Source organism: Mixophyes fleayi, chromosome 11 (genome assembly GCF_038048845.1).
Source record: "Mixophyes fleayi isolate aMixFle1 chromosome 11, aMixFle1.hap1, whole genome shotgun sequence".
Classification (NCBI taxonomy): domain Eukaryota; kingdom Metazoa; phylum Chordata; class Amphibia; order Anura; family Limnodynastidae; genus Mixophyes; species Mixophyes fleayi.
This window is the reverse complement of record NC_134412.1, coordinates 67,040,771-67,062,109: the sequence shown is the minus strand read 5'-3', so window position 1 is coordinate 67,062,109 and position 21,339 is coordinate 67,040,771. Positions and strand designations below refer to the sequence as shown.

At 37.6% G+C, this 21,339-nt stretch overlaps 1 protein-coding gene across 1 annotated transcript in view; it reads right to left on the bottom strand.

The window, feature by feature from the left end:
* Positions 1–21,339, bottom strand: part of DRD2 (dopamine receptor D2) — a 197,197-nt gene that overhangs the window by 16,714 nt on the left and 159,144 nt on the right. The window contains exons 5-6 of the mRNA XM_075191305.1: positions 7,471–7,652; positions 3,397–3,483 (exon numbers count right to left, since the gene is read on the bottom strand). Coding sequence (XP_075047406.1) covers positions 3,397–3,483; positions 7,471–7,652 — 269 coding nt within the window. The remainder of the gene's footprint in view (positions 1–3,396; positions 3,484–7,470; positions 7,653–21,339) is intronic.

The window sequence follows — 21,339 nt, the reverse complement described above, 5'->3', positions numbered from 1 at the left end:
AATAATTAATTGCTATGTGTCCCTCAGACATCATTCATAGAGCATATGGTCTTTTTTTTTACCTTGAACTTGTCACTTCAGTAAATTTAAATCTGATAAATGTGAAATGCATTTGGTTAACATAAAATCACCCATGGCCAAGAAAAAAATATTTCAATAAATGGTAGTACCTATGTGGATAGAAAAATGACAAATTTTGAACAAGCTTGTACTGAAAAAATAAATCTTTTTTTTATTTTTATAAATGTATAGATGGACAATTCTTACAGAAATGACATTGTAAAAAGCGGTGTTCATTTGGGGCTAGATATAAACATAAATTGTTATAATTCATCAATAAATTGATGCTAATAGATGTGTAAACTTCTGTAAATAAAATCTGACATAATTGCTCATTGACATCACTACAATATTCATTAGGGAACTTGCGTATTGTAGGAAAATTATACCCAATACTGTAAACAAGTAATATAAACACTAGCAAGTATGTTTGTACCTGGATAAGGTAACAATATATGGCTAAGGAGTACTGCATACAATTATTTTGTTAATAAACCTTAATTAGTAAATCACATACTTACCGACTTTCTTCAGCTCTCTTCCGGGAGCCAGCCAGTGGAGGTGGGCGTAAGGGGGGCGGGGCGCCAAAAATCGCGTTTCACTGGGAATCGTGGCGTTTGGGAGCAAATTCTGCCCACTTCACTAGGAAGTGGGGCACTTCCTAGTGAAGTGGGCAGAATTCGGGAGATTGCCACACTCACCCGGGAGTCCGGGAGACTCTCGCAAAATGCGGGAGTCTCCCGGACATTCCGGGAGAGTTGGCAAGTATGGTAAACCATAGTCCAGATACTGCTCACTCCTTTTAGGTTTCACTAAACAGTTAATGATTTTCAAACCACCCAGCTGGGAAAATCTGAAAAGACTGCATGGTGCATTTTTGCATTTGTGGTACATCTAAGTAATTTTCAACTTTTACTTTAGTTCTTAAGGTGCAAATTGGTGCAATTTTGTACATTGGCAAACCCATGTTGTACTTTCAGGGAGGGGGATTTAAAATGTGTGGACAGAGTTGAGAGGGGAGCACTTCACAGCACAGTGCAAAATTAAAGTTGCCCAGTATTTGTGTGCTACATGAAAAAGCAGGGAGTATTTTCTAAAATTGCCTTCGCACCCCTTGCACCTCTACATGGTTTGTCCAGGTTTAAATTTGTTCCCTACAGTCATGTTAAAGGATACAAGTTAAAATAGATGAAATTCAGGACAAACATCTAAGATGGAAAATGCTTTACTAAAATAATGTTTCACATTTCAACTTCTCTGTGATATTTCAGTAGACTTGGGTTTTGCTGAAAGAATTTCAACCTGTTGGTAATTTGTCACTACTCATTCAATAGATATCAATTCATTGAATTGCTTTCAGTTCCACAGAGAGTTTTCTGTGTAGATCACAATTACTTTATTGACGATGCCTTCTGGCTGTCATTCACAGATGTTACAATGATTCCCACTATTGCACTGCCATTGTCCTATGTTCATTTTCTTCCACCTTTATTATCATTCTAAGAAGTAGGTCAACTACTCAACATACCTTCATAAATACATTATATGCATAGTCTTTTTCTCATATGTCTTCTTCCTTGCTTACACAAGTAACGGTATGCATAAAGTCTTCCTTCTATAATATCTGTATAAATGGTTTATTCTGGTGTAATAACTTCAATGATCATTATGAAGACTTGTGCACCTCCTATGGTAAATTATTATTGATAGCAGAGGTTGTCTACATGATCTGTCTAAAAGTACTTTCCTTCACTGTATATGGTCATGGAACTACTTTATGATTTCTGACATCTATCCTTATATTTTACAGTAAGATAGGGTAGGCTATACATTATTCCATTTATAATAGTTGGATCATAGGACGCAACCCATGCATTAACAGTGAGATCATACAGATATCACGTTGAGAGTAGCCTTGTTGAACCCAAGGCTTCAGTGATGTGTGGTAGCAATACTAATCACTGTAATGCCGAGTATCCATGAACGTTAGTTGTCCTTGCGCGTTTACATGGTCATAGATCACCACTATGATTTCTAATACCTATTATTTTATTTTGTCAATCTACAAGAATAATCTTAGCTATACACACATATATACACCTGTTTGTTTAGAGCAAATTATGAAAATTTGCACCGTGCATGCCCACAAAGATGGCACATGTTTATTCACGCATGCAGAGTTACTTACATCTGACACTTGTGTCTCATAATGACTGGAGAGGCAGGACGGGAGAAGATAGGGCTGGTCAAGCACAGTAAGGCAGACCAGCACCATGACGTATATATAAAAAACTGTTAGGAGCCGTATATTTTGCACCTGCTAGAGGGCAGGTTCAAATACATGCGGATGATGCTGATTATGGTCGCCAATACTAAATAGCTGTTTCTGATTGGCTGATTGTAAATTCAAGATACTCCCTGCATTGATCACACAAATATTATAGGATATTGTGGGCATTTTTTTAAAAGTATTTTGTTTCTACTTTCATTTGTATATGGGAAGGAGTATGATATATTTTTTATTATATTAAGACTAATTGCAAATGTGGTTTTCGCTATCAAAATAAATGTTAACAAAATATTCTTGTCCTTATAACCTGGTTATGCGCATGCGTATGTGGTTGTATATATGCCTAATGTAAACCTGAAGCATATGCATATGCACGGTGGCTAAGTGGTTAGCACTTCTGCCTTAAAGCACTGGGGTCATGAGTTCAATTCCCCGACCATGGCCTTATCTGTGAGGAGTTTGTATGTTCGTTGGGTTTCCTCCGGGTCCTCCGGTTTCCTTCCACACTCCAGAAACATACTGGTAGGTTAATTGGCTGCTAACAAATTGACCCTAGTCTCTGTGTGTGTGTGTGTGTGTGTGTGTGTGTGTGTGTGTGTGTGTGTGTATGTATGTAGGGAATTTAGAGTGTAAGCTCCAATGGGGCAGGATCTGATGTCAGTGAGTTCTCTGTACAGTGCTGCAGAATTAGTGGCGCTATATAAATGAATGGTAATAATAATAATAATATGCTACAGCTGTAGTACTGGATGCATTTCGAGATGCCTTAGACTCAGCATATTGATGTAAATATGTTATTTTTAGGGGTGGCTTTTTTTGAGCATAAATTACGCCAAACATACATCCAACTCAGCATCAGGCCCATAGTTGGGAGGCCACATCATGGTTCCACATTATTTGGTTTACTTTTGTTCTACTTGTATAACACAGTGTAACCTTTTATCTTCATTTCAGGTTTGAACAGCTTGTGACTTCTAGTTACAATATAGTCATTGACACTTTGAAAAGACTTCATGCTATACATAGTTCCATGTTATAATACTCACCGCTTTCTTTTTATTAGCTGGGAATTTCCCGTTGGATTTTACAAAGACAGCACACAGCTTCACATCTTCTGGATGAGTGCATTTGTCCTAAGAAACAAAACACAAGGGCTTGATGTGAAAGGAACAGCATCCTGCTATCTTGACAGCTTGGTTGTTTAAGAACATTATTAAGATTGTGATTATGAGCTAAATTATTATTATTACATTAAAGACAAAAGGGGTTGGCGTCTATTGAGGAACTTACATTTATTCATATAATTCTGTTGTGGGTGTACATCATATAATATATACAGTAGTTCAAACAATAGTGGTTCACTAAATCATGACTTTCTATATAAAAGTTGCACTGCTTACTCAATTCCTGATTTCCTTTTCCAGATAAGTTTTTAAAATTACTCTTGTCCTCCCTGCACTGTCCCTGGTTACTCCCTTCACACTAAGGCAGTGCTCCTGACAGTGACTGTGAGAAGAGACACTTAATGATCATGTCTGTGTGCTTATCATAAACATAGAGCAGCAGGAACTGTATTTAAATTTCTGGCTTTAAAACTTTCTGAACATCGGGTTTTTGGATAATAAATCTTATCCCTGCTGTCTTATCCCTGCTTGTTATGTTATTCACTTTCTTAAGTAATTCTGCACACCTTAAAACTTACATGGTAAAATATGCATATAGCAATATAGTAATATGGTATGCACATAAAACAAAACATATAAAACATATAAAAAAATATGGAATTACAAGCAGCTGTCGAAGTGGAAATTTAGACGTGGCGGTATGGAAATGTAATGGGAATGTAAGTGAATGGAATAATATAGTTTTACAATGAAGGCAGTAGGAGCAGTGGCGGTATAGCATACCACCGAATACACACCCACTTTGACCACTGATTACAAGTATTTATTTTCACTTTAAATATATCTAATTTCCCTGTAATTGTGATCATTCTGGGATGATGCAAATGTTAAATGAGTGAGTGATATTAGAATTCCAAAACTGAAAATTGCATGCAAAATTTGAATAATATTGCTGTTTTCTGACAAGTTATAAAGGCAGAATCGTATCTGCTCTGTAAAGCTTATAATGTAAGGAGGTGTAGCAAAAAAAAACAAAAAAACATTTTTTTTTTATTGCAGTATAGTGTCAGAAACAATCATATATGTGATGTTGAATACCTTTGTGTCAAAAAAGACAAATGTGTTATAGCAGTGATACCTTTATTGGCTAACCAAAATAAATGTTTATATTTGCTAGCTTTCAGAGCACAGAGGCCCATTCAATCAGGCAAGTTTACAAATGAATGACTGAGAAAAGATTTAAATGTTGTGCCCTTTTCTCAGTCATTCATTTGATTCTTTGCCCAAGCATCCAACACTGTATTTTAAACTGTGACCTCTATAGTAAATCTCACAGTACCTTTTGATTAGTCAGAGGTTTTACTAAATCAAAATCACCCTCTCACTGTACACACTGAATTCATAATTATTCATCATTCTAATTAATTAGAATGAATAAAGTCTGAAAATTGTAAATTTTATATTGGCTCCCAAAGCATTTCCTTCTGGATTCTGGAAAACAGCATCATGCCATATTTTATAGATATTGAGGAGTAGAAACATTTAGACAATAATAGACCTTAAATGGAAATGGGGATTAATCAGCTATTATATAGATATGTTACACACAAACCAGTTCATAGGTGCAGCACAGTGGCCTAGTGGTTAGCACTTCTGCCTCACAGCACTGGGGTCATGAGTTTGATTCCCGACCATGGCCTTATCTGTGTGGAGTTTGTATGTTCTCCCTGTGTTTGTGGGTTTCCTCGGGTTTCCTCCCACACTCCAAAAATATACTGGTAGGTTAATTGGCTACTATCAAAATTGACCCTAGTCTGTGTGTGTGTCTATATTAGGAAATTTAGAATGTAAGCTCCAATGGGGCAGGGACTGATGTGAATGAGTTCTCTGTGCAGAATTAGTGGCGCAATATAAATAAATGATGATGATAGGTGGGATTAATGTTAAATTGAATCTGAATAGCAACAAAAAATAATAATTTTTTGACAAGAATCTTCAAATAAAGCAACCACAGGCATATATCTTAAACTGACTAAGCTAAGTACCTCCTATAGATACACCAAATAGTCCTTGTCTTATAACTCCAAATATCACACTCCTGTATTCTGTTTTAGAACCTACACAGAACATTTCATATAAACTGTTCTATGACCTAAAAAGCACAATCAGAATGCACATTGTATGCAATAATTACAAAGTACAAAAGATGGAAGTAGCAGTGTTGTTTTTATAGTTACATATACAAGTCTAAAAGGAAAATATAGATTCTAATGTTCAGTTGGTGCACCTAGAGCTCAGAGAGAGAGAGGTGAAAGGATCATAATGCTAGATATTATGCCTAGCAGAAAAGAGGGGGATTTCTTTGGATTATTTGGTATTGGAAGGTTTTAGATCTGAGTGGATGTACCATGCAAGTGAGGGCATCTCCAGCATTTATGTGTATGAGAGAAGCTGGAGTGCAGCTTGGTGAAGTAAGAGATTATAAATATAAAGATTACCATTGGTCAGAATCATATTTGGCGGAACATAGTAAGAGCGGTAAGCATGGAACAATGGCAACGCACTTACCTGGGTTCCTTGCCAGCCTGTCTGTACTGAATTTTGTTTTTGGAGTGGGTAAAAGGCTGTCTAATGTTCTGAATTCTCAGAGCAGGGATCAGAATATGTGTGGGGCATGGGGCAGTGACACATGGACAGTGAAGCCTCAGAGGGGTATCATTAAGCATGCTCAAACTCCGGCAGCGGAGTGATGGACATTCCAGCACCGGCCCTGCTCAGAAGTCAAACAATGTGTCATAAAGATTGAAACAATGCTACCCAAAACACAAGGGTATACAACATTTCAGAACATGATTATGAAATAAACTAATAGGGCCTGAGTCATTAAGGCATGCATACTGAGTGCAGCCTGCATTTGTTTTAAACTGCACGTAACTTGACTCTGCATACTCCAAAGTCAAAAAAAAGAACCAATCTCAAGATATGTTTGGTGATGACTACGGGTGTAGATTTATTCTGCTCTACTAGACCAGACACTGCAAGACATGTGCAATACCTATATGGAATATAAAATCACAAAATAATGCATAGAAAAAATATATATTTCAAATAATGTTACATGTCAATATTATAGTCATTTATGATTATACATAGACATTTTTTTAAAACATTTTTTTTCTTTTTTTCTTTTGACAAATATTTTTTAGGGTGTGCATATTTACAGTTGCTCGTAATTGCAAACGCATGTTATGGCATGCATACGCAACTGACATAACTAGGCCTCAGGACTAAGACTAGACCTCTAGCTGCTGCAAGAGGTACGGTAGAAAACCAGCTTATGCTGTATGCACCTGAACCTGACTTGGGAGTTGCTAAACAGGAATGCCCTTACTGTACTTTGACTATATAAATCCGCCCGTTCCCCACCCTGTTCATTTCCCTAAATCATAGATTGTAGCAAGTGTCATTTTCCCTTGAAGCTGACCTGGACATGGCTGCATTCTGTTGCATATCATCTAGTTCTGAGCATGAGCAGAGTGATTTTGCGGATGATATGCATAAAACCAGCAGTGATTTTCCTTATTGACTCAGGCCCAAAGTCTCATAATACAGACAGATCTATCATCTCCTGCGGAATTTGGGTCTTTACTGGTGAAACATGTTGGATCAGCCTCTGAGGAAGACAGGATTTTTCAAATGAAACATGAGCTGGCACCACAAGTAGCAGGTTTTTTTTAATGTTGTGGGTGGGCCAGACATAAATGCAGGTGGTTGAGCCACTTATCCTTGTATATAAGCATACTTTAATTAGGGACAAATGATGTCTGAACTTTTAAACTTCTGGAATGTACAGATACATATAGGTTTTAATTATAGTTATGGTATTGCTGTGCAAGCACAGCCCAAAGTCATGACTTGGGATTTAAAGGTTGTTATATGATGTGTGCAATATTTCCCTATAACATCTAATTGAACTGGAACTGGAAAATCATTTACCTTGTGGGCCTCTGCATCCACTCCGCGAATGTTGCGTTTCGTGTTCACCCTCTTCCTTCGCTTTCTCAAAACTATATAAATCTGGACATACACCAGGAGTGTGACAATAAAAGGGACATAGAAGGACACAACAGAGGAGTAGATCACAAATGCAGGGTTTTCAATGAGGCACTCATTGGAAGCTGGAAAAAAAAGGATCAGGACAGAATAATGCTATACATTTTGTGATACACAGCTCAAGAGGCAAATATACAGCAAGTATTAAGGCATTGAACCTAGATAGTATATGACAACATTATCAGGCACAAAACTTCCATGGTAGCAGGGGAGTGCAGCTGCTTATGGACCTGCAGCTGAAGGCATCTTCTTTTTCAAAGTCCTTTGCAGCAAGGGGGGTGCCGGTGTCAAATTCTCACATCCACCAGCTTATTAAAGCTCCTTTTAGTGATCAGAACAAGGTTTATGGTATGGCAGCAAAAAGTATATCTTTGATTAATTAACAGTGTTAATTTCGGTGGAGCTTACACTGCATAGAGCTCAATTTTACTCTTAGGCCAAGCAGCCAACCACTGAGTAGTGCTGCAGGTGCATAATTTATATATATATATAGAAAAGATGAAAGAGGAGGCGCACAATAGTGTAGTCCAGTATTGTATTGGAGCCAAACATGAATCCAGAAAAGGAACCTATTCACCAGAGTAGAGTGAGCCAAAGCTTTCCACCATGTGAATACCCACAATAACTGATGTGGATAAAGATAACGTATAGAGTGAGGAGTCACATAGAGTCACGTATCACTCAAAATAGTCCCATTAAACAATGTGCAGAAAAAAGAGACACACAGGTCACACTAGTGCAGATGTATGCATACCAGAAGTCAAAACTTTAAGGCTTATCTGTAAGGATCTCCTGTAGACTGTAATGGTGAGGTCACTCTCCAGCCACAATGGATGAACCAATTGATTGCCTCAATAAATAGACAGAGGAACACAGGTGTAGTATCCAAAAAGTTTCACATTTATTAAAAAAGTAGTAACTTACACATCCAGAAGCAGATGACACGCCTATCTGATCAGCGATGGTAATATAACAGCAAATTCTCAACGCATTTCGTCTGTAAACAGACTTCATCAGGAGAAAAGACAGATATATACTGTCAAAAACTGCATCTCTATAAATAGTGTGTCGCGCCATTTTTCTAGTCTTATGAACTGTACCTCTTTGTCTGTGGTGTACCTTTTAGAATGCTCCTGTGGTTTAAGGTACGTGGGCAAAACTAAAAGATTGCTCAAGTTACATATTCAGGAGCACTTAAGAAACATTAAGAATAAAGTATTAAGCCATTCAGTGCCTAAACACTTTTTTGATGTACATCATTCAGATCCCAAGCATTTAAAATTTCTTGCTATAGAACATGTGGTGCAGGGTCCTAGAGGTGGTGATTTAGGCAAGAAGCTAGAACAGCGTGAGATGTATTGGATCTATACACTCAACACGCTGTCACCCTCTGGACTGAATGAAAGTTTTGAAGTGGCTCCTTTCTTATAACTAGCTTTTTAATATTGTTGACATATGGTGATTGTCCCTTAAGACTGTGCAGTATGACTCTTCTTTGTGTTACATTGTGTTATGATGTGCAATCAATATTATGGTTTTTATCCTGTGTATATGTGTCATCTATGCTGCCTTTTATGAGTCTAGCCTTTTTGAAGTTTTTAATGTTATTTACTTATCTACCTAGTAGTTTGCTCAGTGATATATTGTTTGTCACTTATTTGTACTAGCAATGGGATCAAATGCGTCTTGACGTGCTTTAGACATGCGCAGTTTGATCGGTAAGGTGCCGATCGTGGTATATGTGTTTAGATCTGTATGGATCTCTTGGTTTGTCATCTGTGCACATGCCTAGTGTGGTCATCAGTTGATGGGTTCTGAGCATGCGCGGATGCCCCTCTTCCGATCCGCAGTGCGCACGCGCAAAATGGCGCGATGCACTATTTATAGCGATGCCGTTTTTGACAGTTTATATCTGTCAAATCTTAATACATGTATTTAGATCTGTATGGATCTCTGGGTCTGTTATTTGTACACATGCCCAGTGTGGCCGCCGGTTGATGGTTTCTGAGCATGCACGGATGCCCCTCTTCCGGTTTGCAGTGCGCACGCGCAAAATGGCGCGACACACTATTTATAGAGATGCCGTTTTTGACAGTATATATCTGTCTTTTCTCTTGATGAAGTCTGTTTACAGACGAAACGCATTGAGAATTTGCTGTTATATTACCATTGCTGATCAGATAGGCGTGTCATCTGCTTCTGGATGTGTAAGTTACTACTTTTTTAATAAATGTGAAACTTTTTGGATACTACACCTGTGTTCCTCTGTCTATTTATTGAGGCAATCAATTGGTTCATCCATTGTGGCTGGAGAGTGACCTCACCATTACAGTCTACAGGAGATCCTTACAGATAAGCCTTAAAGTTTTGGCGTCTGGTACGCATACATCTGCACTAGTGTGACCTGTGTGTCTCTTTTTTCTGCACATTGTTTAATGGGACTATTTTGAGTGATACGTGACTCTATGTGACTCCTCACTCTATACGTTATCTTTATCCACATCAGTTATTGTGGGTATTCACATGGTGGAAAGCTTTGGCTCACTCTACTCTGGTGAATAGGTTCCTTTTCTGGATTCATGTTTGGCTCCAATATAATACTGGACTACACTATTGTGCGCCTCCTCTTTCATATTTTCTAGATTTTTTCTTGCTCCACTGCTTGGTCCAGAGGATTGGCAGCCGCCCGCACAGGGGAAGTGTGATATAAGAAGGAACCAGTTCAAGATATTGGACTATATAATATTTCTGTACTGGCATTGTGTCATAGCGCCATTTGTATCTTTTCTGTGTATATATATATATATATATATATATATATATATATATATATATATATGCACAATATAATCTTCACTTTATCTCTATCTGTATCTTTAATTCTGAAAAAAATTGATTAATTTATCATATTTTTGCACATTTGGCTGCCCTCATTTACAAGCAAGAAAACATAAGCCCTGCAGCTCACTGTAAGTGCACCTGTTATCCACCTCATGCATACATAGAGGCATGCCCACATTCTAGTTTTGGAACTGTGCTTACAATTGCAGGATGCAGGTACAGCTGAAAGTAAGCTAGACACAGAGAGTAAAAATGTCACTGTGTCTTTCACTTTTGCTACTTATTCTCAAAGATCTATTCTTTAATTTCTACTTGCACTTATGTCTTTTGAAAACATTACTTGGTTAAGCCTCATTTATGTCTTAAATACAGCCTTTATTACGTAATTTAGCACCATTCATTTGAATGTTTTAATACAATGTGTTTAATATTTGCTTTTCCATAAAAAAGCAGAAAAAAAAGAGGAATTGGCATCCCAGTAAAGGTATAAGCAGTGGTCCGATATCTGACAGCTTCCAAGACATATAAAAATCATATTGTAGGAAAAATGCCCCTTTCAACCCTTGAATCTCGTTTAACTATCTTTTCCCACAAAAAAAAATCTATAATTCTCCTTCTTTTGTGGATTTGGATGTGCAGGGTGTTCTGGAGAACATAGAGGGCTTGATTCTTATTGGAGCACAAGGTGAACCTACGTAAATTGCACTCACGTGTGCCTAAATTCAAGTTCCAACAGAACTCAAGAAAGGTTTCCATTTGAATATGGGTATAAGTATGCTCTGGCTATACATTACTTTCTGTACGGAGACAGACAGAATATTGGATATTTATCCAAGAAACAAAAAAGAAAGTACTTGGTTAAATGAAAAGACAAAAGGCTATTTTTACTGCAATAGATGTGCGGCCTGTAAAACTAGCAAGGTCAATGATACCAATCCGGTGACTTCATTCACTTCTAATGTCACTGGAGAAAACTAAGAAATCAAAGACAGATTAACCTGTGATACATCTGGAATTGTGTATCTGTTAGAGTGCCCCTGCGGCAAGCAATATGTGGGGAGGACAATCAGAAAACTATCAGTTAGAATTGCGGAACATCAAAGAAATATTAGGAATCAGCTTGAAACACATAGTGTTCCAGAACACTTTTCTAAGTACCATAATCATGATCCAACGCGATTAAAATTTATGCATATACATAAGGTTAAAAAATTATGGCGGGAGGAGATTATGTGAGATCAATATCCCAAGAAGAAGAAGCAAAGTTTATATATACTTTGAAAACCCTTACAAAGGGAGGTTTGAACATTGACTTTGATTTAAATACCTTCCTCTAATTTGTTATTGCTAACTCTTTACTTTGTCCGTTCCTGATTCCACACATATTATGTTTCTTTATTATTACAGTCTAAGAAAACCAATATACATATTCCTTGTTTATAGCAGGGTACCAACTGGATAAAACTCTGTTTGCACTTATCTACATGTTTTTTGCTTTCTACAAGATTCTGAACTAGACCAATGTTGAACCTGTGGGAAGGTATCTATTTTTGCCATTCAAAGTAACTATCCAATCACGATGTAGATATGCAAATTGAACCCTGTTAAAAGATGGGACAGTTCAATCCTAGCCCACCATTTGTTGCCAAATTATCCCTGAGTAAGCCCCAATGGGGCGAAACGCGTAGGGTTAGATATGCAACTTTTGATTTTGGATCCTTTACCCTTACGCCCCGATGATACAGTTACGGCATACTGCCGATACGGACGCATGCACCTGCGCACCATAGAACATTCACATTGGTGGACAATCTACTAACGCTTGGAAGGAGAAGACAGCGCGCGGACGAAAAGTGAGGAGACACTTGTGTACCGGAGCAACCCGGGGAATTGACCAAAGTACAGGGTAAGTCCCATACCCACAGACTTTTGCTGATTATCCTTCAAGTAATGGAACTTTTGTTATCACGGCTACAATAATTAGCATTAATTGCCATTATCGGTATAGTATCATCTCAGAGTTTTTATGCTTGTGTTTACAACCAAAAGTTCCCCAATATTATATTTGGATTTTAGATACCACTATGATTGGAACTATTAGACGTGGTTTTATCAACATTGGATATTAACTTTCACTTAGGGGCAATTCCTCCAAAGGTGTGGAGAATAGTGCCTGTACCAAACGAATTTATATGTCTATATCCGTTTCTACTGTGAACATTTTATGGGAATTTCCCTCTACGCATTTGTGCTAATTTATAACCTATGCCTGATGTGTATATATTTTCTTTTGTTATATGGATATATATCTTGGGAATATACTTTGGAGTGATGACTCTTGCTATCTTTTTGCTATGTCATTTATATCAATGTTTTTATATCTTACCTATTAAATTTTATACCCACTACATATTAAAGGTACCTCGGTCCCTTTATTGCGCGGGGAAAATTATTTTTTTAATAAATCAACTTCGCTCAGTAAAGAAAGTTCCTATTACATATATGGCTTTTTATCAAATATACAGATCATCCGGTAATAACATATTTCAAAGATACTTTTTGAATGTTCGCATGTTTGAATGTTGTCCTAAACTAGCTCTAAATGATCATTTTAGTTCCACTTATGCTATAGCTACGTATGTTTCAATCTGCTTTTAGACAATAAATGCTTTACATAGCTAGCCAATGTCTGTAATCATTATAAATATGTTAGGTTGCGCCGCATTATCGCCACTTCATCACATAAACTTCAGCCAGTTTGGAATATTTGGTGCCACTCAAACAACAATTACAGTAAACATCATTAGTTTTCCATTTAGATAAAAATAAGTTTATCCGGCTCTGAAACTTAGAACATGCGAGTCAAACTCATTGTCTCACATTGGGCCTGCGTCATTAAGGAACGTATTCGCTGGTTTTGTGCGTATCAAAAATCATGTTTAGAACGCACAAAAAAACGCAGCCATGTCCAAATCAGCTTTGAGCGCAAACGTCACTTACTGCAGTCTACAATTTAGGGGAGTGATGGCTGAGTATGTATGCGAAAACATGTGTTTGCAATTAGGAGCAGCTGTAAAAAAATCCATGTTATGTACAGTTGACATTAAGGACACCCTAATAAATGTTTTAAAAAATGAAAAACAAATATAAAACATTTTATTAAAAAAAAATCCATTTATAATCATAAATGACTCTATTATTGACAGGTAAGCATTAATTGTTTTATATTTTTACTTATCCTGCTGTGTCTGATATAGTAGAGTATAGTAAACCTACACCTGTAGTCAACACCACACAAATCTTTAGATCTGTTCCTCGTTGATTTTGGGAGCATGCAGAACTGAGTTAAGTGCAATTTAAAATAAATGCACCATGTGCTGAGTGGTCCTGAATCATTAAGGAGAGCAAGGCAAAAAAAATGTGTAAATTTGATCCTGGACAAAACCATGTTACAATGCAAGGGGTGCTGATTAGTTTATTATTTTGCACAGAAAGAAAATAGTTTGTTGTCATGTTGCACAATACTTGATAACTTTATTTTTACATTGAAATTTAAAGTTCATGTAGGACATGCCATTCCCCAACTATAAATCTTTACCCACATTTTAAATTTACCTCCCCTTCCAAAGCAACATGGTTTTGCCGAGGTGCAAAAGTTACTCCTTTTATTTTTCTTTACTTTTCTTAATGACTCAGGCCAAGTATGTGCGACTTAATGACTCACATTAACGTTGTACAAAATGTGCTACAAATTAGTGATGCCAATTCAGGACAATTTGGTCTTGATTTGCTGTACCACAATTAATATAACTGGTGCTGATTATTATTGTTTTTTACCCATTGGATAGTTGCTAAGAAATTTATTGATAAGTGTGAAAATTGATTTGTCCTTGCTCAGTGACTTCTAATAATTATCACTGTTTATTTTTTATTATTAATTTATAGTCAACAGTAAGTGTTCACTGTTTCAGCACCCGCTTCTGATATATAGTTTTGTTTGTTGTAATAATAGTAATCACTGCTCCACACCTGCCACACCACTTACGCATGCTCCCTATGTCCTCCAGAATCTAATTCAATTTACTCAAATCAAATTACATATATCTAGCAATTTGAAATACTTTCCCTCTTGCACTTTTAGATCAATCACTGACCTACATTTAATTTCATCTCTGGTAACAACCACTCACCCCTCATATACAAGACCTCTCCCATGCTGCTACCCACTTATGGAATTCCCTACTACAGCCAATGAGACTGTACTGACTTCAGAGAAGAAGACGAAAACATTTTGGAAAAAGAAGAAAAATTGTGGGAAGAAGAAAAAGAAAAAGAAAAAGAAGAAACAGATGAAGTAAAAGAAGAAGAAAATGAAGAAGAAAAAGAAAAAGAAGAAGATGAAGAAAAAGAAGTAAAAGAAGAAGAGTAATCTTGCAGATTAATACTTTGGCTGTTAAGAGAAGTTATTGACTAAACTGTAAGTAGTCTGCAGCTTCTGCACTCATTCTACTGGTACTTTCAGCACTCATATAAAAGAAAACGACTACCCTTTAGTAAGTAAATGAGATTTAAAATAGTCACGCTAAATCAAACCCCATAAATTCCATGGAACAAACTGACTTATGCACAGGTGGTGTTAAATGTTTGAAGACCAACCCCCCTCTTCTCTTTGTAGCAGCTGCACCTTAAAATAAAATTGCTAAAATGCACTCATGTAGTGTCTCTGTTTACACAAACTCAAAAAACAAGACATTTATTTACTGTAGACAAAGTGTTAATAATTTTAAAATAGTTTACAAAATTAGCAGCTGACAGTGTACAATTATCCAATTCTGAAGATCTAAGGTTCTGAATCTTAAGCTAGTTTAATGATGATGAGGGAGGCAGAACAAGTAGAGTCAAATTGTGTTTATGTACATTCGTATACAAATACAGATTTAAAAAGTAGGGTGATGATGACAATAATTGATAAGCAAGTTTGCTATTTCCAACACAATTTTTATCCCCCAAGGCTGATATCCTCCCTTATTCCATCACCAAACAGTGCTTCCAGATCCATTACTTTATACTGATGACGGTTGTCATTACACCAGGAACCACAACTGTTGATTCTTCTTGTATTGCCTGCCACCAATGATGATGACAATGTTGAGTCTTGCCTTAAAATTGGTCATTGTATTCTAGTGGTAATAATAAGTTAGATTCCATCAAGAAATAGTGATAGTAATTATGACGTCTTGATTGTAAGGGATAGAGAGTATGAGATCAGTAGAGAAACAACTGTAGCTGCAAGGAATGCTTTTAAACAATCATTTATAATATTTCAAAAACAATGGCTAACCTGAATGTTTAATGGCATGTGCTAAGTTGTGGGTTACTTTAGATGGCTGCTGTGAGCAGATTGACTTTAGAAGTATCAATGGAATTGTCTGACTTAATTTAAAATATTTGCACAATAATTTGTACTTATTTAAAATATATGCTTTGTTAATTCATCAATTGTGCTCTTTTGATAATTCATTAGTAAGACTGTTTTATGCACCAATAGATAATAAGGTTACATTTTCATTATATTTTTTATTTATATTATCTAAAGAAATCATTCACTCTTTGGAATTTTTCACATTTATTTATTATATAACAGAATAAAATTGGATTTATTTGGGAATTTTTACCACTGATTAACATAGAACCAAATAAATACTGCTGGTTTCTAGATTTGTTTATGAAGATTACCTGAAAATGTTCAAGACCACGGCTGTCTTAAATTAATCCTTAGCTAGCTAACATTTGCCAAATTGCAATCTTAATACCAATTGCATAATAGTATCATCAGACCTACTATAAATTCTTGACAGTCCCTCTGTGAAAACTGGACCAGATTGCAAACAATTTCTTTTTCTCCTTTTTATTCATTTTAACTAGAGATGCTCACTGACCCCCGTGTTTTGGTTTTGGTTTTGGATCTGGATTACCTTTGAGTTTTGGTTTTGGTTTTGGTTTTGCAAAACCGCCCTTGCGTGTTTTGGTTTTGGTTTTGTTTGTTTTTGTTTTGGTATTTTTGAAAAAAATATTTTTTTTTGGTCTAAAATAACCTAATTTAGTTCTCCACCAGTTGCTTAGATAAGTGAGGTAATTCTAAAGCTAATAAATTATGAAAAAAACAGTTTAATCCCTGGTAGGCCGTCCTTATTTCGAACACTTGTCTGCAAATTATACAGACAAACCTGGTTGTCTACCTCCTCCATCTTTGATTATTGGCAATGTAGCCATCGTCTTTGGGTGTATATTACACCCTGCACTTGTAGTTGAATATAAAAAAAGCAGTCTGCACAGACTGTGGAAATAGAAAGTAAAATTAAATGGACCACGGTAGTTTGGTGGCTATCTATGCCCCCGTCCTCCCGCACTCCACTTGTAGTTGAATATAAAAAAAGCATCCTGCATAGACTGTAGAACTAGAAATTCGAATATACAAAGAAATGGACAAAGGCAGTTTGGTATCTGTCTGCATCAGACCGCCCCCATCCACTTGTAGTAAAATAGGAAAAAAAGCAGCCTGCATAGACTGTAGAACTAGAAATTTGAATATACAAAGAAATGGACAAAGGCAGTTTGGTATCTGTCTGCATCAGATCCCCTCTCTTCTAGGAGTAAAATAGAAAACTATTCAGCCGTTATATAATCTAGAATATAAATAGAAATTGAGAAAGGCAATTTGGTATCTGTCTGCATCATAATCATCAACATCCTCATTAGCGCCCTCGTCACCTCCACAAATCTCGCCCTCATCCTCTTCTATTTCCAAAGTGGCATCCTCAATTTGTGTATCACCGGCTACACTCGGGCTGTTCAGGTACACATCAGCAGAACTGCTGAAAGGGCCCTTCTTTATGGGTACACTAGCAGAATGCTCACAATTAGACATACCACTGTTGGATGGACTCTCCACAGGGATTGGTGTCATTTCTGATTCAGAGCAAACATTATCTTCCAATGCCTTACTGTTATCTTGCTGCTCGGCTTTGACGCATAACAGTAGTTGTGCACCACTTGTAGTCTCTGTAACATTTTTGGATCTGCCACTAATAGAGAAAGGCGAGGGCCTCATTCTCTCTTTGCCACTGCGTGTGTAGAATGGCATGTTGGCAATTTTTTTTTTATCGGCACTTAACTTTTCCTCAGTTAGACTTTTTTTTCGCTTCAACACCGTAAATTTATTTCTGTTGTGTGTTTTTTTTGTATGATTTCAAAAGACGGTGTAGTTTGACATCGCCTTTCCCAGATGACGTACTGGGAACACTACCATCTGGTGACAGAACCTGGTTGCTCATTTTGCTCATATGTGGACTGCTGTCACTCACCGGATGGTTAGTGCCTCTGGTTTGGGACATGGGTCTCACTCTCTCTTGCTGGCGCCTGTTCTGCGCCGCGGCCATCCGCCATCTTGACCAAGGATTGCGCATGTGCAGAAACCACGGACTGTTAAAACCTTGCTCATAGTCTCATTGGTCAATCAATCACCTCTCACTACTTAAGGCACCTGTTACTCTATTACCGTTGCCTGTTCTTGGTTCTCATTCCCTTGTGACTCCGAGATGTTTCCGGTTTATACTCGTGCTCTCTGTTTGCTGTGGAACATACCTGCACCTGGACAAGCCTTCTCTCCATATTGTGGTACAACTTGCCAGCCGCAAACCACTCCACGCTACCTGGTAACATACCTGCACCTGGACAAGTCGTCTCTCCATATCGTGGTGCAACTTGCCAGCCGCAGACCACTCCACGCTACCTTGTTACATACCTGCACCTGGACAAGCCTTCTCTCCATATCATGGTACAACTTGCTAGTCGCAGACCACTCTACGCTACCTGGTAACATACCTGCACCTGGACAAGTCGTCTCTCCATATCAGTGGTACAACTTGCTAGCCGCAGACCACTCTACGCTACCTGGTAACATACCTGCACCTGGACAAGTCGTCTCTCCATATCAGTGGTACAACTTGCTAGTCGCAGACTACTCTACGCTACCTGGTAACATACCTGCACCTGGACAAGTCGTCTCTCCATATCAGTGGTACAACTTGCTAGTCGCAGACCACTCTACGCTACCTGGTAACATACCTGCACCTGGACAAGTCGTCTCTCCACATCAGTGGTGAGTCTTACCGGTCACAGACCGCTCCACGCTATCTAGTATCATACTAGCATCTGCACAAGTCTTTATATTTACCAGCGGGAACATATGTCACGAGCAGCTTACCCTACTATTTTGCACGCTACCTGTTATTAGGTCTAAAGCCTATAGTGCCTCTGAAGTATAGCTGCGAGTCGCTGACTCTCCTGCTGCATTATTGATTGGTCCTTCCATAGACTTTATCCACTGCTGTATGCTACCTGTGTGCTAATGCACTTTGGAACTTTCTCCTCCTTCTATTACTGCTCATCAGTCTACCGTGTTACCATTGTTTCCATTGTTCAGAGACTCTGCATTTATATCATTGACATTCCCTTTCCTATTCAGTTGTACAGTTCCGTATATTCACCACACTTCCCAGAGGGCCGCGACCTGCACAGTGGCAGCCGCTAAAACCATACTCCCTTGCGGGAGTTCCTGGAGAAGACCAGCCACTGTGTTAGACTCCGCGCCTCTGGTAAAGTGAAATTCCACCTGGTGAATTCTGGGTAAAACTCCTAGTGCCCGTGACAACTGCTTTGAATCCATTCTGAGCCCAAAGCACTTGTAGTGCTTAAAATAATTTGGTAGATACTGCAGACAGATAGTAATTTTGACAGCCAGAAATATTTATGCAAAATTATGGGGGACACCCCAAAAGCACTGGGGAGTGCTAAAAATTATTTGGCAGATACTGCTGACAGATAGAAATTTTGACAGCCAGAAATATTTATGCACAATTATGGGGGACACCCCAAAAGCACTATGAGTGCCAAATATTGCAAAAAAAAACAAAAAACCTCTATCCTCCTCTCTTCTCTAGCGATTTTTGTTAGCACAATTGGAATCAGAATATTGTATTCCCTGTCCCTGCTCTAATCAGACTGTGACTACACCCTGCTCTCTCCCGCTGTGAAATGGCGATGGATTGCTGTGGAGGCGTGTATTTCTAATCTTCAAGTATCGCGAGAACCGGGCCCTGAGATCCGACGACGTCACAATGACGTTCGGCCTTGATTTGGAATCTGAGCGGGCGGGAGAGTACCGAACCTACTCGGCTCGGTACTCGGATACCCAAAGTTCGGGTGGGTTCGGTTCTCGGGGAACCGAGCCCGCCAATCTCTACTTTTAACTCCTCTTCTCATTCTTTTTCTCTTCCTTTTGCTCTCATCTCTTCATCTCTATCATTTGTTCACACCCTCTCTCTCTTGTGTTCTAATTTTCTATCTCTCTCCATTATATGTTTTTCCCCTCTCTTGGTCACTCTCCTTTTCATTCCCTTTTTCTGTCTTCTCTTCGCTCTAAATTCACTGTCTATGACATTAGCAGTTAGTGTAACTGTAGTTCATAGTAAATTCCATGCCTTGCAAAACATGATGAGCCCAAGTCATTAAGGAGAGCAAAGAAAAAAAAAGGAGTAAGTTTGCTCCTGGACAAACAATATTACAATGGGAGGGGTGGAAATGTGTTTATTATTTTGCACATAAGTTAAACACTGGCTGTTGTTTCATGTAGCACACAAATACCTCATAGCTTTATTTCTACACTGAAATTTAAAGTTGATCTAGGACAGGGGTTGGCAAACTTGGACTTGTAGTTTAACAGCTGTTGGGGAACCATAGCATGCATGAGAATCACATGATTATATAGCAGTGCCACTTTTTTGTAGCACTTACAAATCACTTTTAGAGTAGTAGATATCCTGTTTGTAAATGTCCTGCAACATTTGTAAGCCATTGTTCAGCACCCTAGAAAACTGGGCGCTATAAAGTGATATGCTACAAACTGAAAGTACAATATCCCTCTATACAGAGCATCAATCACTGCGTGAGAACAAATAAAAAAATAAAAAAGGATGATAGAGATAAGCAGAAAGGGGGTATAAAAAAATGAAGTATTTGAAAAAAATGTATAAGCATTACATGGCTCAGCACGATAGGTACAAATTGCTGATAATCTATTCAGTGTGTAGCTGTGAAATTGCTATCAACTCTACAAAGTGTATATTTAATTTTATCTACATAGAGGGAGGGAAGGGTTTTGTACTTTATATCCTTCAGCAAAAGTCTGAATGTCACCCCAGCAGGAAGATAACTTAACCAAAGGAGAATCGCTTAAAGAAATCTATATATTTAAATGGGTAGAGTACTTTCTCCAACATGATCATTAACTTGCACTTGTTCTCATAAATTTTAATAAGGCATTTTTGATTTATGTCAATGCACAAAATACTCAAACTTCAACTGTCCTTTGTATCTCCTCTCATCCTTTCTGGATATTCCTCCTTAATGCCGATGGCAATTTACCCAAGGAGAAAGATAAAAAAAATGCTTCAAGAGTTCTTGTGATTGACAAAGAAATATGATTAGCACTATATTGCAATTTAAGTTATAGGAGTAAATATAATGTCATCAAAGTCAATTAGACAAAGTCAACTAGCAAATACTTATTTGAGATATTTAAGGGGATTTTGAGTCATTAAAAAGTTGATCATATGTTAAATAGTAAGCACCTATATATACAAGATAATAAAATGATTATTTTATAATTACAGCATGTTCATTATATAATACATTTGAAATTTGTTTTGGTATTTTATTGCTATTGCAAGTATTAATTGTAATAAGACACTGACACAGAGGAGACCTGACTATAAACATACAAGGCCTGATTATCCAATAGACTGTCTAGGCTGAAGCCTAGGGTGTGAAGCTTTAGGGGGGATTCAATAT